This window comes from Papilio machaon, chromosome 18 (assembly GCF_912999745.1).
Source record: "Papilio machaon chromosome 18, ilPapMach1.1, whole genome shotgun sequence".
Lineage (NCBI taxonomy): Eukaryota > Metazoa > Arthropoda > Insecta > Lepidoptera > Papilionidae > Papilio > Papilio machaon.
Genome location: NC_060003.1, coordinates 3,767,781 through 3,785,032, shown reverse-complemented (window position 1 = coordinate 3,785,032; position 17,252 = coordinate 3,767,781). Strand labels below are relative to the sequence as shown.

Here is a 17,252-nt window from a genome sequence, read left to right as displayed (position 1 = left end):
AATATGGCAATCATGCACTTAGACGATTCAAATTTATGGTGTAGGTAGAGAATGATTAGAGAGTGATAGAGAGAAAAGAGAAATCGTTTGAGAGTTAATACTTTTTCTGAAATATATATTTCAATGTCGGAATCGAAAGTGACAAATCGATTTTTCTTTTATTACGACTTAAATATGGCAATCATGCACTAAGACGTTTCAAATTTATTGTGTAGGTAGAGAATGCTTAGAGAGTGATTGAGAGAAAAGAGAAATCGTTTGAGAGTTAATACTTTTTCTTAAATAAATATTTCAATTTCGGAATCGAAAGTTACAGATCGGTTTTCCTTTACTCCGAAATAAATATGGCAATCATGCACTTAGATGTTTCAAATTTATTGTGTAGGTAGAGAATGATTAGAGAGTGATAGAGAGAAAAGAGAAATCGTTTGAGAGTTAATACTTTTTCTGAAATATATATTTCAATGTCGGAATCGAAAGTGACAAATCGATTTTTCTTTTATTACGACTTAAATATGGCAATCATGCACTTAGACGATTTAAATTTATGGTGTAGACAGAGAATGGTAAGAGAGTGATTGAGAGAAAAGAGAAATCGTTTGAGAGTTAATACTTTTCCTGAAAAAAATATTTCACTGTCGGAATCGAAAGCTACAAATCGATTTTCCTTTTTTTCGAATTAAATATGGGAATCATAAGGATAAACGATTCAAATTTATTGTGTAGATAGAGAATGGTTATAGATTGATTTAAAGAAAAGAGAAATCGTTTGAGAGTTAATACTTTTTTTAAAATAAATATTTCAATTTTTGAGATTTGTAAGTTTTTGAAAATCGATTTGTTACTTACGATTCCGAAATTGAAATATTTATTTCAGGAAAAGTATCTACTCTCAAACGATTTCTCTTTTCTCTTAATCACTGCCTAATCATTATCTACCTATACAAAAAATCTGAAACGTCTAAGTGCATGATTGCCATAATTATTTCGGAAAAAAAGGAAAATCGATTAGTAACTTTCGAATCCGACATTGAAATATATATTTCAGAAAAAGTATTAACTCTCAAACGATTTATCTTTTCTCTCAATCACTCTCTAAGCATTCTCTACCTACACAATAAATTTGAAACGTCTTAGTGCATGATTGCCATATTTAATTCGTAATAAAAGGAAAATCGATTTGTAACTTTCGATTCCGACATTGAAATATTTATTTCAAAAAAAGTATTAACTCTCAAACGATTTCTCTTTTCTCTCAATCACTCTCTAAGCTTTCTCTACCTACACAATAAATTTCAAACGTCTTAGTGCATGATTGCCATATTTAATTCGGAAAAAAGGAAAATCGATTTGTTACTTTCGATTTTAGAAATTGAAATATTTATTTCAGGAAAAGAATTAACTCTCAAACGATTTCTCTTTTCTCTCAATCACTCTCTAAGCTTTCTCTACCTACACAATAAATTTGAAACGTCTTAGTGCATGATTGCTATATTTAATTCGGAAAAAAGGAAAATCGATTTGTTACTTTCGATTCCGACATTGAAATATATATTTCAGAAAAAGTATTAACCCTCAAACGATTTCTCTTTTCTCTCAATCACTCTCTTACCATTCTCTACCTACACAATAAATTTGAAACGTCTTAGTGCATGATTGCCATATTTAAGTCGTAATAAAAGAAAAATCGATTTGTAACTTTCGATTCCGACATTGAAATATATATTTCAGAAAAAATATTAACTCTCAAACGATTTCTCTTTTCTCTCAATCTTTCTATTACCATTCCCTACCTACACCATTAATTTGAATCGTTTAAGTGCATGATTGCTATATTTAATTCGGAAAAAAGGAAAATCGATTTGTTACTTACGATTCCGATATTGAAATATTTATTTCAGGAAAAGTATCAACTCTCAAACGATTTCTCTCTTCACTTAATCACTCTCTTACCATTCTCTACCTACACAATAAATTTGAAACGTCTAAGTGCATGATTGCCATATTTATTTCGGAGTAAAGGAAAACCGATCTGTAACTTTCGATTCCGAAATTGAAATATTTATTTAAGAAAAAGTATTAACTCTCAAACGATTTCTCTTTTCTCTCAATCACTCTCTAAGCATTCTCTACCTACACAATAAATTTGAAACGTCTTAGTGCATGATTGCCATATTTAAGTCGTAATAAAAGAAAAATCGATTTGTCACTTTCGATTCCGACATTGAAATATATATTTCAGAAAAAGTATTAACTCTCAAACGATTTCTCTTTTCTCTCTATCACTCTCTAATCATTCTCTACCTACACCATAAATTTGAATCGTCTAAGTGCATGATTGCCATATTTAATTCGGAAAAAAGGAAAATTGATTTGTTACTTTCGATTCAGAAATTGAAATATTTATTTCAGGAAAAGTATTAACTCTCAAACGATTTCTCTTTTCTCTCTATCACTCTCTAATCATTCTCTACCTACACCATAAATTTGAATCGTCTAAGTGTATGATTGCCATATTTAATTCGGAAAAAAGGAAAATTGATTTGTTACTTTCGATTCAGAAATTGAAATATTTATTTCAGGAAAAGTATTAACTCTCAAACGATTTCTCTTTTCTCTCAATCACTCTCTAATCATTCTCTACCTACACAATAAATTTGAAACGTCTAAGTGCATGATTGCCATAATTATTTCGGAAAAAAAGGAAAATCGATTAGTATCTTTCGATTCCGACATTGAAATATATTTTTCAGAAAAAGTATTAACTCTCAAACGATTTCTCTTTTCTCTCTATCACTCTCTAATCATTCTCTACCTACACCATAAATTTGAATCGTCTAAGTGTATGATTGCCATATTTAATTCGGAAAAAAGGAAAATTGATTTGTTACTTTCGATTCAGAAATTGAAATATTTATTTCAGGAAAAGTATTAACTCTCAAACGATTTCTCTTTTCTCTCAATCACTCTCTAATCATTCTCTACCTACACAATAAATTTGAAACGTCTAAGTGCATGATTGCCATAATTATTTCGGAAAAAAAGGAAAATCGATTAGTAACTTTCGATTCCGACATTGAAATATATTTTTCAGAAAAAGTATTAACTCTCAAACGATTTCTCTTTTCTCTCAGTCACTCTCTAAGCATTCTCTACCTACACAATAAATTTGAAACGTCTTAGTGCATGATTGCCATATTTAAGTCGTAATAAAAGAAAAATCGATTTGTAACTTTCGATTCCGACATTGAAATATATATTTCAGAAAAAGTATTAACTCTCAAACGATTTCTCTTTTCTCTCAATCACTCTATTACCATTCCCTACCTACACCATAAATTTGAATCGTCTAAGTGCATGATTGCTATATTTAATTCGGAAAAAAGGAAAATCGATTTGTTACTTTCGATTCCGACATTGAAATATATATTTCAGAAAAAGTATTAACTCTCAAACGATTTCTCTTTTCACTCAATCACTCTCTTACCATTCTCTACCTACACAATAAATTTGAAACGTCCAAGTGCATGATTGCCATATTTAATTCGGAAAAAAAGGAAAATCGATTTGTAACTTTCGATGCCCAGAATTAAAATATTTATTACAGAAAAAGTAAAAACTCTCAAACGATATTTCTTTTCTCTTAATGTCTCTCAAACGACTCTCTAACGATTCGCATTGAAAAAAATAAAAAAAAGTATAGTGAGGGGGCCAACTTCACACTAGAATTTGAAATTGTTTTTACGGAGAAAGTAGGAACTCTCAAACGATATTTCTTTTCTCTCAAACCCTCTCAAACGATTCTCAAACGATTTGCGTAAAAAAAAGTTAAAAAAATTAAAGTGGGGGGGCCAACTTCACGGAGGTGTGTGTTACACCAGGCGAGCCAACCAATTTGTGGCAACAGATGTTGGTGTTGCTAGCGTCTACCACTGTAAAAAATCTTTTTACCTTTTTTGTTTAGACTTTATTTCCGTTTTTGACTGGACTGACGCCAGTTCTATGTAAGGTTTAAATCGATATTTAACAATGATTTTGAGCTTTTGATGTTAAAGGACATCGTATTAATTTTTGAACAACTTAGTACCTGAAGTTCTTTTTTTTGTCAAGTTAACTTGATTACCTGCTCCTATCAAATATTTCATTTCATAGAATCTGGATTGAACTCGAATTGTTTTCGGGGAATAGCGTCCTCATTCCGGAAGGCATATTTGTGTCATTACCAGAGATTAGCAATAATCATTTATATTGCTGCTTGAACTAAGTGGAAGACAATTTTTTTTTCATTAAAAGAAACCAATTATTGCAAAAATATTTTATTATTTATTTACAAAAATGTATAAAAACTAATGTATACTTAAGACATTTTTTCCTCATTTTTTTATGAACTAGTTTTGGTAACTTTCGTTCAATCAGAATCGCATTTCGTGATCATAATTACATCTAGTGATCCTCCTTACTTGTAACAAAAGTTACGTAGAAACTTAGTCAAATAATTCTCAATACATATCTAGTAGTTATGTAGCACCAACTAACTCATTTGACAACGTTATCATACTGGCATTAGACTTTAAAATTTAAAAGCTATTATAAAATACATAATACTTTTTGTACTTACAATTTTACCTATGAGATAAAAAAAATTAAGAATGCTATGGTCGTTAGTACGGGCGTGTTATTGATTTCTAGGCGGGAGATATTCTCTGTTAGGTTGTTGCGATGGATACCTGTCACCCTGGGGCCTTGTACCGCCGCCTGTTGGGAAACTGGGTCCATTAGGTTTGCCTGAAGGGTATCCTTGACTGCTGCCAGGGTAATTTGATTGGCCTTGAGATGCGGGATAGTTCGAACCTTGTTGACCTTGACTCTGTGACGACGTTGACGTGGGGTACCCAGAGCTACCAGGGTAAGAAGACGTGACTCCTTGTTGCCCAGGGTAAGAAGACGACGGACCCTGTTGGCCTGGGTAAGTTGAGGAAGGGTTTTGTTGGCCAGGATATGTGGATGAAGGACCTTGCTGACCTGGGTAGGAAGATGAACCTTGTTGGCCAGGATACGATGTGGCTTGTCCAGGGTACGATGACGATGGGCCTTGTTGATTTGGGTAGGAAGAAGGTCCTTGTGGGCCTAATGGGCCCTGTGAACCTTGTCCTGAGGGATAATTTTGCGTCGGTCCTTGCGGACCGATTGGATAAGGTGACGGACTTTGCGATCCTTGAGAACCTGCGGATCCAGGATAGGCTGAAGGTCCTGTTTCTTGAACGCCAGATGATGTACCTGGGATATTCGGGTAGTTTGACGAGCCCTGAGGGCCAACATTTCCAGGAAAAGTTTGTCCCTGTTGTTGACCAAAATCTGTTAAACCTGGCAATAATCCGGGCCCTTTTATAGAGTAATCATATAGATTGGCATTAAGTTCATAAAAGCTGGGTGCAGAGTTGCAGTCAAACTGATTCCACCAGACACAAACAAAAACTTCTTGAGAGAAAATCGTACCGTTGGGGCATAGGAAGTCATAAGTGATATTATTGGCACAAACGTGGAAAACTTGACAGCGAGTTTCAACATCAGCGTAATACCCAGGATAAGGTTGTGCACCACAGCTAAAACTAGTTTCAGGTATAATGGAGAGTATAGGGTAGTCTTTATCTGGCTCTCCAGGTATGGCAGAGTAGTCACCACCTTCGTACGCTCCCGTGTCATCTCCGCCGAAGTTAGGTCTGTCAGGGCCAAATCCATTTGACCGCGAGCCAAATCCAGGCGACCCAGGCGACTCAGGTCCAAAACTAGGCGATCCAGGTCCAACTCCAGGTGATCCAGGTCCAACTCCAGGTGATACAGGACCAAATCCAGGTGATCCAGGGACGAATCCAGGTGATCCAAGTGATCCTGGGCTAAATCCCGGAGTGGTAGGGCCAAATCCAGATGAGCTAGGAAGTAAACCTGGAGCAACGGGCCTAACGGGACTTGCATTAGAAATTCCGGGTCGGCCAGATGATTGTCCATTTTGGTTAGGAATGTTCTGTGATTGTCCTGGGTAGTTTGACCCTGTTTGTCCGGGATAGCTTGTACTGGGACCAGTGCTTCCTTGATTCGGGTAAGACGGGGCTGATCCGGGATATCCAGCTTGAGGTTGGTTATTTCCTTGGTAGTTTTGGTTTCCACCAGCAGAAGGGTAGTTTGATGGTCCAGATGGATATCCGGGTGTCGATCCTACACCACTTGGATAAGCATCGCTTTGTTGATTGGGGTAAGATGGTGATGTAGGCGACGAAGGATACCCATTGCCCGAAGACCCAGTTTGTCCAGGGAATCCTGGACCATTTGTCTGAGTTCCCTGGTTAAAGGGTGTGCCTGGTTTATTGTACTCGTAACCGTTTTGAGCGAAGGTTGCTGCCAGTAGAACTGAAACAAAAGAACAAAGAATTATAGCATACTAGCTTTTACCCGCGACTCCGTCCGCGCGGAACAAAAAATAGAAAACGGGGTAAAAATTATCCTATGTCCGTTTCCTGGTTCTAAGCTACCTGCCCACAAATTTTCAGTCAAATCGATTCAGCCGTTCTTGAGTTATAAATAGTGTAACTAACACGACTTTCTTTTATATATATAGATTTAACGTTCTTTACGTGATGGGTCATACTTCATCCACACATTTGCTTCTTTTCTATTTAAATACATTACAATTATAATGGTATGCATGAGAATTCAACAGCTTGTTCGTTATTCAACTGTGAAATCGTCAGTCATTATTATCGTTATTTAAAGTGGTTATATTTCCCGTAATGTCTATATTACTCTTGTACTTAGGAACTTTAGTATTTATTATCTAATACCATCCTCAAGGCATAATGCTGGGCTGAGAACCGCGAAACGTGTTAGAGATTACATGCGTTTATCATATGGTTGCCACTATATGTATTAAATAATAATCCCTGATGAAATTATCATTTGTGTTTCCATAAGATGATAATTTATGATGTACGATTAAGAGATGGCTGAAAATGTGAATCAGTTCTAGGAATTTTAAGAATTTCAATAGGTTTCAAAATGTTCGATTTATCAACCCTATTTGCGAATACATCGCGTGAGACGGTCGCATCCTCCATTTTGAGTTTTTGAAATACTATTAATGGAGAAATAGCTTGAATGTTTGTAATTTTGCTCATTGGAGTGAAGCTCGTGGATATTAATAATAATTTAATATATTTCGTCACAATAAGTATCTCCATCTTTGCTCTGCAATTCCAACGTACAAATACGTAATGGACATAATAATGAGGTTTTTTTTGTTTATAACATAACATTTTTCATGCTCAGCATTCTTAGTATCTAGGTTTAGATGGCTTATGAGTTGTAGATATTCGGGTCTAAAGTTTTATATTAAGACCGCTGTTTGTCGCTCTAATGTACCCCAATTTCATCTAGTATTTATTTCCGCAACTACTTATTATTATTGTATGCTCACGAGTCCATCATGTTGAAATCCTTACGCAGACTAATGATACTATATGGAAATAGATTTATTTTGTTACTCTTATCTAGTGAAAGTCTAGATTTTATACTTGAGTGCAAAAAACGTGAGTTTGCACGTAGAGAGTGCAGAAGAGTCGTTAAATCAAGAGTTCATTAACATAAAAGTAATATTTCGGAATCAAATCAAATTACCAAATCATTACCAATATTTCGGAAACGTAGCTAACTGAAGTTGTAAGAATTTACTATGTCTTTCTTATTTGAAATTTTACTTATAAAGAAGGGCACCAGCTAGTAGATTTTAAAATTAAAACTTTCTATATAGAAAAATCTTTAACGTAAGTTGTAGTGGTTCAGGTAAGCGTATTTTATTACGTTTTTGCATATACCAATGGGTTCTTGTCTTGTACGTTGCTACACTATAAAGCATCTGTTTGCCATCGATCGTGCATTGTCAGATAGAACAATGTAACTGGGAAGTGTCCTAACGGAATGCCCTGACCTGCACTCGGGTTGCACTCTGTTGCGCACGTGACCGCCGCGCACGAATTGGACCAAACAAACGAGGAAGCTGCGATAACCGGCAGCCTTTGCTCTACATTAATAAAGATTCTATCAAGGGACGATAGAATTTATTAAAGGATGGTACATCTTTATTGTAAAGTAAAAAGTTGAGATAAACGATTAACGACAGATTTTTTATCATAACCCCTACCGAGAAGATCTTATGAACATTTTTCGTAAGGTTTTCTTGCTTGTATGACGTCATTACTCTCAGGTCTCATGTTTTTGTGAATCTACCAACTAACACGTAAAAGCCACAAATATCAGCTTATTATATAAATAAAAGTGCGTTGAGGTGTAATAGATGTGTACGACGTGGATTACAGAATTATCAATTAAATAAACCACGTTTCACAAACTGCAGAATAAAACAAAAGTGCGTAAGTGTTAAATGAGCGAACTTGTCTTGCGGACGTTAATTTTGTTGGTAATGATTTCGTAAAGTGAATTAACGAAGTAACAATAGAAACTTCTCTCATTTACTTGAATACGATTAAGATGTAAAATTTATCCGGGCTCGTTACACAATGTGTCCGTGAGCGGACGCCTCGATTAACCCTGAAGTCAAGATATTTTTTAACTGACCTCCCAAAAGTGGAGGTTATTAAGTCGTCTCTACTTTTTTATGAGTTATTATAGCTCTGCTTCGGGTAGACCGATTTTGATGATTAAAGAATCAATAAAAGTAACCGAATTCAAATTTAGAAGGTTGTAAACGTCTGTATGTTTTTTTTATTCGAATGTGTTTCGAAATTAGTGCGACTCATGCGGTTTGACTTTTTAAACAGACGCTATTACTAATTCTTAGGTTTGATATGCCATATTTGATGTGAAATTTTTTATATTGTCTGTCGAACAAAGATACGCCCAGATTAGTCAGGTCAATTCATCCATTCTAATGAACACTACCTGAGTACACTAAATGCTATTATACGCTCAGCGTCGCTAAGAGATATGATAATTCATATATTGCTTAAAGCTGAGTGTGTACTTAAAGATTTTCAATTTGCAATGATCACTCTACGCCATGTCTAGAGGCTTTACATGCTAAATTTGCTTTTATAATGATTCCTACTTTTAGTTGTTGTTGTAATTTTGCGCCAGTCATTGACGCCCTACTTGTGCAATACGCCTGAAACGGTACGAGCCTTAAAGATTATGTCTTATGTCTCCGATGTTGCTGAGGTGCACATCTTATATTTTATAATTTGCACGATGATTGCTAATAATGATAAAGATATAACCATAGAATATTCCTAAAATAGAACAACCTAATACAATAGTACTTAGTTTTGTGTTTAAATTTCTTCCGGCTTTATATTATGTGGTACCAAGGGGTGCCCGCCCCAGGTTTCTTTCCACGCCACTTACGTATCTCCGCGAATTGCGATTTCAGGTTGAAAACCACAGATATAGAGATACTATAGAGATAAATGTAATGTTTTCCTTTGAACTTGGCAGTTTTGGAAATTTTTTTTGCTTTCATAGGCATATTACGGAATGTATTATCTGCGTATTAGACAAGAAACAGACAAGTTTCCCGCCGGATACGGCAACAAACGCGTCCTTGTCGATTTTCCCGCGCAAGTTGACATTTTGTTTGTCGTTCGTTTCTTAGAGCTAGTACTCTCGTAGCGAGAGCACAATGCGTTTCGAAATCACTTACTTATTACAAACAGAAGTCGGTATTTACAAGTTAATGGACGCATAGAGACAATGAATGTTGACTCTAGCATTTCACATTGAGATTATAACAGTTAACTACGAATGCTCATAAATTAAAATATAAATGTAAATTATGGATATAAAAAAACTGTTGATACGCCTAAGGAGATCTTACAGTCGACTAGAGTTTTCATATGAAAAAGTCACACAATTAATAACAATTTGCACAAAACCAAACATTTTTTGTATGTTATTTACTATGTAAGATATTACTTACATACAAATCGTTAACATATAAGGAACCATTTTAATGGAATTATATAATTTCACTTACAATGTCGTTATTAAAGAATGACACCTATCAGTTGTACTTAATTGTGCGAGATACAAAGTATTCAACAATTAGCAAATTGTTGACGTCATTGTTATCTTACAGTTATAAACATAAGGTTTATAAGATCTTGTACACCGTCTCCACGTGAGTGGGATAAGGCCAGAGAGATGATGATGATCATGTTATCTAACAGTTATAACTTCTTCAACTGTATTCCTTATTGGATGTCTTATGCAAAGGTATGATTATGTTTTCAAATTAAACTAACTAAGCACCAACTCAAAATAATAAGGATACCTACGGCATATGAAAAAAAATGTTGCAAGACAAAAAAAAAAAAACAATAAAACGTTCTCGCCAAAATATACCTTCATAATGTGACGTCACTTTCTAGATACATACTTAAAAAATAACAAAAATGAATAAAAACTGCTTAAACAGATTTTAAGATAAATTGATTTAAGAACGGAATTTTAACTTCCTAGTTACCGCGTAATGAAAAGTAATCCTGCTCTATCATTATTGCCGCTCTTTTTTCACTAATGATAACTGTCAAAGTTCGCGCCAATATAACTTCATAAGAATGATTACATACCTATGAAGTTGTATAGATTATAGACCTACAGCATATACGCAACCAATATTTTAAACTTAACAACATTATTGAAATCATCAAAAACCAATCGCCGATTTTTTCTTAATTCATAAATTACCGGTAATACTCAAAACTCTTTTTTAGTTTAGAAAAGCAAGCTAAAGATAACTAACTAGTTATTTGTCGATTTAATCTTTCAATTAGATTGACATTTGTGTCCATTTTATTTTATTCACTGATGATTTTTTAAGTTTTAAAAACTTTTATTTTTTCCGCTAACATAAAGCAACATAATAGCGCACAAAGGAGATTTTATATGTGTGTTTTTTGTGTTAACGTCATGAGTATTATTTAATCCCTACTAATTTGAATTTAATTTTTTTCGTAACTCGTTGCTCAGTGTAACAAAAATATGCGTTGTTGGAATTAAGCATGAATGAATCAGTTTGATATTGAAATCTTTATAAAATGGCACATGTATTGGCCTATTATAAGAATACTCACTGCAAAACGTTGTCAAACGATACATGTTGTTGGTGCTCCCCATTGTCCTTAAACTAAATCTGAAAAAAAAATACAAACAATTATTAATTAGACTACTTTAATTAACTCATTCTAGACCTTCAAGGATTTAAAATAATACTAGTATGTACATTTTAGATGTGCAGTCCGGCTGTTTAGTGAAAACTGAAGGCTTAGGCAAGGCTTTAATATCTGCGTTTAGACAGGTAAATTATAATTTTTATGCTTAATTATTTCTATATAATCTATGGAGTATTTTCAAAGTATTGCATTGGATTATGTATTACGTGAAGTATATAGGTAAAGCGTGACCCGATTGATACCTAGCCGCGGTTCAACAGACCGCCTAATTGCTCTCGTGGTGGGAAATCGCAGTTATCTGGTGTTTTTACAAACACATATCTTACAATCGTAGTTGGCAACGAGTGTTGGTAATAATTCAGATCAAATTTTGTTTGAATGTTAAATCGAACCAGTAAAAGATCCTAGGTTATATGCTGAGGTAAAATATGGGTCACGGTTTTCGTGAAAATATTTTATTCCGTGTCTGATCGGTCAATAAAAGAACAGCGATAATTTTGTTCTATGTCGATTCCTTAGGTTAGATGTCGAAAAAAAATTTAAGCAAACCCTTCCATATAATATATGTAAATAGTTCTATGCCCAAGGAAGGGGTTACTAAAGTAGTAAAACTAAAATCTAGACAAGTACTTTATAGGTTTTACGCGACTCTATGGTTTTTTCTGCTTTACAGAATAACTAGTTAAATTAAATGATAGTTTTTACACGTACTCAAACCTACTAAACTTTCTGTAAATAGAGAATTATTCTCACGTAATTGTTGTAATTTAATCAAAATCTTATATCGCATGAATTAATTAACATAAAATTAAAATGTAGATAAGTTCGCAATGCAAGACATCATTGCTCCATTTGGCCGGCATTAGATAATATCATCAGGTGATGAGAGCGCAATGGAGACCACGATAAGACATGCGAACGTCCATTGTTTCAAGTGACAACACTGACTGTTAATGGTACATGTAGATTAAATAAGAGCACTTAACTGTGTGACTAATGTATGTTTGCTAATAAATAAAAAAAATACTGTAGTTTCTCTTCGGTTTTTTTGAGGATAAGATTTCATAAATATTCTTATCAATAGTGCTATTGTATGTCTGTGTATTTTTTAATTTTTTAAGCATTTTACTTGTAGACTTTATAAATCTAGATCCCTAGTTAAAATCCTTTGAAAGATTTTACAAGTTTATAGGAAGAATTAAGTGACATATGAAACGGAAGGGCGGGGGAATTGAAATATCTTAAAATATCCAATCCTCAGAAATAATAGTTATATTACTAGGATATAACATTATATCTTTAGTAATTTTAGATTAACTTCAATTTTTTTTACCAATTTTTTAAAATTCAAAAATATAAAATTAAATAAATTTTATATCGTACGATATTATTATTTTATTTTTTTAATCTTTGCACACTTTTTTTTCGAACTGTCACGCAACATTTGTCCTTTTTTAAGAAAAAAAACAAACTCACCGTGTGCGTACGGAGCGCTAGCGCGTCGGCGCGAACTGTGCATTGTCGGTCCCGTTCGAGGCATTTTATGTGCATTGCCCAAACAACCACCACCTCGTGGTAAGGGGTGCCACTCGAAATCGTACGCAAATAAACTGGGTCACCTGAAGATTCGCTGATCCGTCGACATTGGACTGTCATAGCCTTGATAACGCTGGTGCTCTAATCACTCTAATGACAGTCATTTGATATAGGTATTTTTGTAGAAAAAGCCTGCGTAAAATAAATTTTTAGCCACAAAATAAATACTTAATATTGTTACTAACGAATTATATTATTTTCACATGATCGAATAAGAAAAAAGCATTAATTTTGTGTTATTTCCGGTGTTTTCCTCAATACTTTAAAGTAGATCACAAAACCCAAGGAAAGGGTTTATTTTGTTCTAGAGAATAGCCACCGCTTGAACTCAACAATTAACTGCCTTCCTCAGAATTTTACCCTTTGCGTAAGATAATTCTATATTAACAGTCTCGCTTAGTAACCAATTAATAGACCTAAGTACGGTAATAAACCAACTTAAATCTGACAATAACTGCTTCTAGTACTGAAAAGATCTTTGGATTCCGTAACTTAGTAACTCTTTCTAAGTGCTTACTTCAAAATGCCATCAGAATATTGTAAGTGCATGACATATGTAAAAGATAATGGAGGCATAATGTAAAGATGTCCGAACAGTCGACTTCAATTTCATAACACGAGGCAATGAGTTCGATGTCCAGTGTTGACATAAATGACAATTGCAATTTTAACTGCGAATTCGTTGTGTAGAAAGAAAATGCCGCCGTAAGAAAAACATTAACGTTGTTTTCCATTTAACATGTGACAGACAGTATTTCACTTTTTCGTTGCCCTTCAGAATTACATGTGAAGTAATAGTAGTTAATTTGTATTATGCTAAGGAAAGATTAATGTTAAATTTAATTTTCCTTTCTTGTTCTACTAGTTCGAAGTTTATTTTATTTTATATCATAAGACTGGATTTAATAAATAGGTCTTTGTTTGCTTGTGAATTGTCAATGTTTGTAAGATCTTGTCATCTCGATAGTCAATAACAGTGATTTGAGAGTTGATAAATATCTAGTTCGTCCTACAACCTAGATTTAATTTTCTAGATGGAAATAGAGCAATCGTTTGACTGATGAACTTCCACGTCGCATACGTTAGTGTTGGGTTGTAAAAATTTCATTATAAAAATATGTTTTTTTTTTTAAAATTAAACATTTTACATTAAATTTAATCTCAAATAAAACTAACTAGAACTTTCACGAAAAAATAGGCTGATTTTCACAAAAAAAAACACTTTTATCGCACTTTGTGTGAACGTTACAAATGGACGACAATCTATTACAATAATTTAAACACGTATTTGTGAGATAGTTTATTTAATACCTACAAAGTTATCTTTGCTTTACCGATGTAACTTTAGTTAACTAGATGTACTTTATACATTAGTTTTATTTGATTTAATGTAAAAAATCAATAATGTCACCTTCTCAAAGGCCGGCAACGCATCTGCGATTCCTCTGGTATTGCAGATGTCTATGGGCGTCGATGAACACCTTGGTGTTCCCGCTGCTCGTTTGCCCCCTTCTCTTATAAAAAAAAATGTAAATAATCGCTGTATTGTACAAATTATTTCTTATTATAAACAAAAAGGCTTTGGCTATTTTTAGACAAAGAAGAATCGGAAAGTTGCTTTCAGCTCTGTAGGATTCCGTCCGAACGATTGTTATCAAATTACAGACCATCTGTATCAAAAAGATCTAAAATCTGTGATCTAAAATGTATGACAGCTGTGACAGAATTATTGTAACGAAATAATAAGAGTGCTTTTTTTATTAATACAGCTTAAATAAATGAAAATTAACGTCATTGTTCTTTAAAAATAGATTTGAAGAATAGATTTGTAGAATATATTTTAAGACTAGCTGTCGCCCGCAACTCCGTCCGCGCGGAATTAAAAAAAACTTTATTAGTAGCCTATGTGTTCTTGCTGACTATGTTCTACATCTATGCCGAATTTCATCAAGAACCGTTAAGCCGGTTCCGAGATACCTTCAAATATCCATTCATCCATCCATCCAGCTAATATTCGCATTTATATTATTAGTAAGATTTAAAATTAGCCCCAACGATAAACTTGTGGATTTGCGCGTTTTTCAACTGGTTTTTGTTTGAAACCGTGTGAAAATTTTTGACGATAACAAAGTTGTCATGTTGTAGCCAACTAATCTTAGCAGTAGCTTTATACAAAAGAATACGTCTAAATATTTCGTTTATCTCTTATTAATGTAGTAATTCGCAATAGTTTCAAAAACAACTCCATACATTCACGTAAAATGCGTTTAAGTGAATCTTCAAATGTGATAACCCAGTTACCTTTAATTAGTCTACATTTTAACAAAGTAAACCTTAACACAAAGGAATAGAATCCGTTTTGCAGATACTTGACGAGTTCAAAAAGAGTTCATAAAATAGTCGGTATTATTTCATTATAATAGGCCATATAAGCACATCAATATTGCACGACATCTTCCTTTAGCTTGAGCTTTTAGTATTGACGTCCACTAAATGATAATGCTATAAAATTTATTTTGATGTCAATCCAATAACTAAATCTGTATATTTTTTACTAAATTTTTCTGATAGTAAGATTTTGGTTTTGGGCATAAAGCAGCTACGATGCTAACAAACCGCAAATCTTTACACATTAACTAATTATTTATAATCTTTTGGCCGTAAATAATCTTTGTTTAGTGGGAGTAGTGTTTTATTGTACACATCTAAGACTACATACTTTTAAAGCTCGCCATATTCAATCTTTCAGTGATCAACATGGTTAACGTTTGGTGGGTAAATCAAGTCAGCGTGAGATTTGCTAAAATGTATCATTAAACACGGTCCCGTGTCACGTCTGCGACTATTACTGATTTTCGGACAAAACATTTGCGATTTGCTAACTCCATAATTATATCAAATTTGTGTGTAAATCTCGATTTTTAATAGACTTTAGAAATGAAGATGCTATGAATTCGTCTGTATTTTTATGTGTTAGCACAGGACTTCGCTCCTGGGGACCGATTTTGATAATTCTTTTTAATAAATGCTATGATAATTACAGTATTTTTAGAAAGAATTCAATTTAGAACTTTTTACTCCTAGAACCAAAAACTAAATTTTATCTCCCTAAATGTCATGAGCTGTTGCATGAATATATTTCCGCTTTTTCCAAATACTTCATTATAATGTTGTTTTGTCTCTCGACTTATACCTTATTATTTCAGTCATGATTTGCGAGCACGTCGGCCATCTTTAGTAATATTCGAACGTCATAATATTTATTGCAAGCTTGCAGAAATCGGGACGTTCGAATCAATTTACGACTCAACTTTGCCCCCGTTACACAAAAGTACTGCAAACATGTTCTAGTGTTTACTCAACTTGGGTATTGCACGCTAATTAAAATGATTAATCAAAAACTAAAGTATGTATTTCATATACTTACTTGTAGTATACTTCAATTGACATCAAATTCTTTACAAGTATCAAGATGTTTGATAAAAATTTATTACTATTTTGTAATTTCAGTGACAGCTGCCCTTAGACATCTGCATCAATCTTAGACATCAACCTTTAGACGACGGAGGAGTAGATAAACTGAAAAGGGATATGAAAAAAAAAATGAAAATGACACTGATTGTCCCATTTAGTACTCTCCTCCGTTAAATCTCTGTTACCCGTTTTTTTATAAAAAGGTAGACATCTAACAGTGGTAAAGCCAGCAATATCTGTTGCAGGATTGGCCAGCTCGACTGGTGAATTACCACGACCACACAGAACGTGAAAGACACAGAGGCATGAAATAGAAGCAATTTCGCGTTTCGTCTGAGTAGTGTCCGTGGCGGAGACCTCGGTCTTCTCTTCCTTTCTTTCTTTTACTTGTACGGAAGGGACCTGAAGGGGATGTGGTGAAGGAGAGAACGCATAGTAAGGGGAAATATTCCCTTCCTGTGCATCCCTTCCTCTGATTATTAAAGGTAGGCAATGCATCTGCAAATGCGGATATCTGTGGGCGGAAATCACTTCGTTATTTTGTTGAATTTAGGTGACCTTGTTCTCTTTTGCCACCTTATACAAAAAAAAAAAGGTACCTTGTATTATTTTCTACTCTAGACTAGATCATAGTAATATGAAAATGTAACAATACATAAAATAAATCTGTAACCCAAGGCCGCACGTGACGGAGAGCACGTCTCATCTGCCGTGTCTTTGAGGAGATAGACGTGATCCTGCAACGAACGCGCTGCCAAAACTTAAAGTTCATTAGGTTAGGTCAATTCATTTTGAAATTATTGCAACACTTTTAATTTATAGCAGCATTGTCTTTGAATTATCTATTTTAAATAATTATTTTTAACTAGCTGTCGCCCGCGACTCCATCCGCGTGGAATTAAAACAAAACATAATAAGTATCCTATGTGTTCTTCCATACTATCA

General features: G+C 33.9%; 1 protein-coding gene across 1 annotated transcript; it reads right to left on the bottom strand.

The window, feature by feature from the left end:
• Window positions 1–4,384: 4,384 nt before the first annotated feature.
• Window positions 4,385–12,812, bottom strand: LOC106721127 (spidroin-2). Its single transcript, XM_014516001.2, has 3 exons — window positions 12,714–12,812; window positions 11,139–11,197; window positions 4,385–6,405 (listed from the first exon to the last, which is right to left on the bottom strand). The coding sequence occupies exons 2-3, from the start codon at window positions 11,179–11,181 to the stop codon at window positions 4,676–4,678; spliced, it is 1,773 nt and encodes a 590-aa protein (XP_014371487.2). The 5' UTR covers window positions 11,182–11,197; window positions 12,714–12,812; the 3' UTR covers window positions 4,385–4,675.
• Window positions 12,813–17,252: the final 4,440 nt, after the last annotated feature.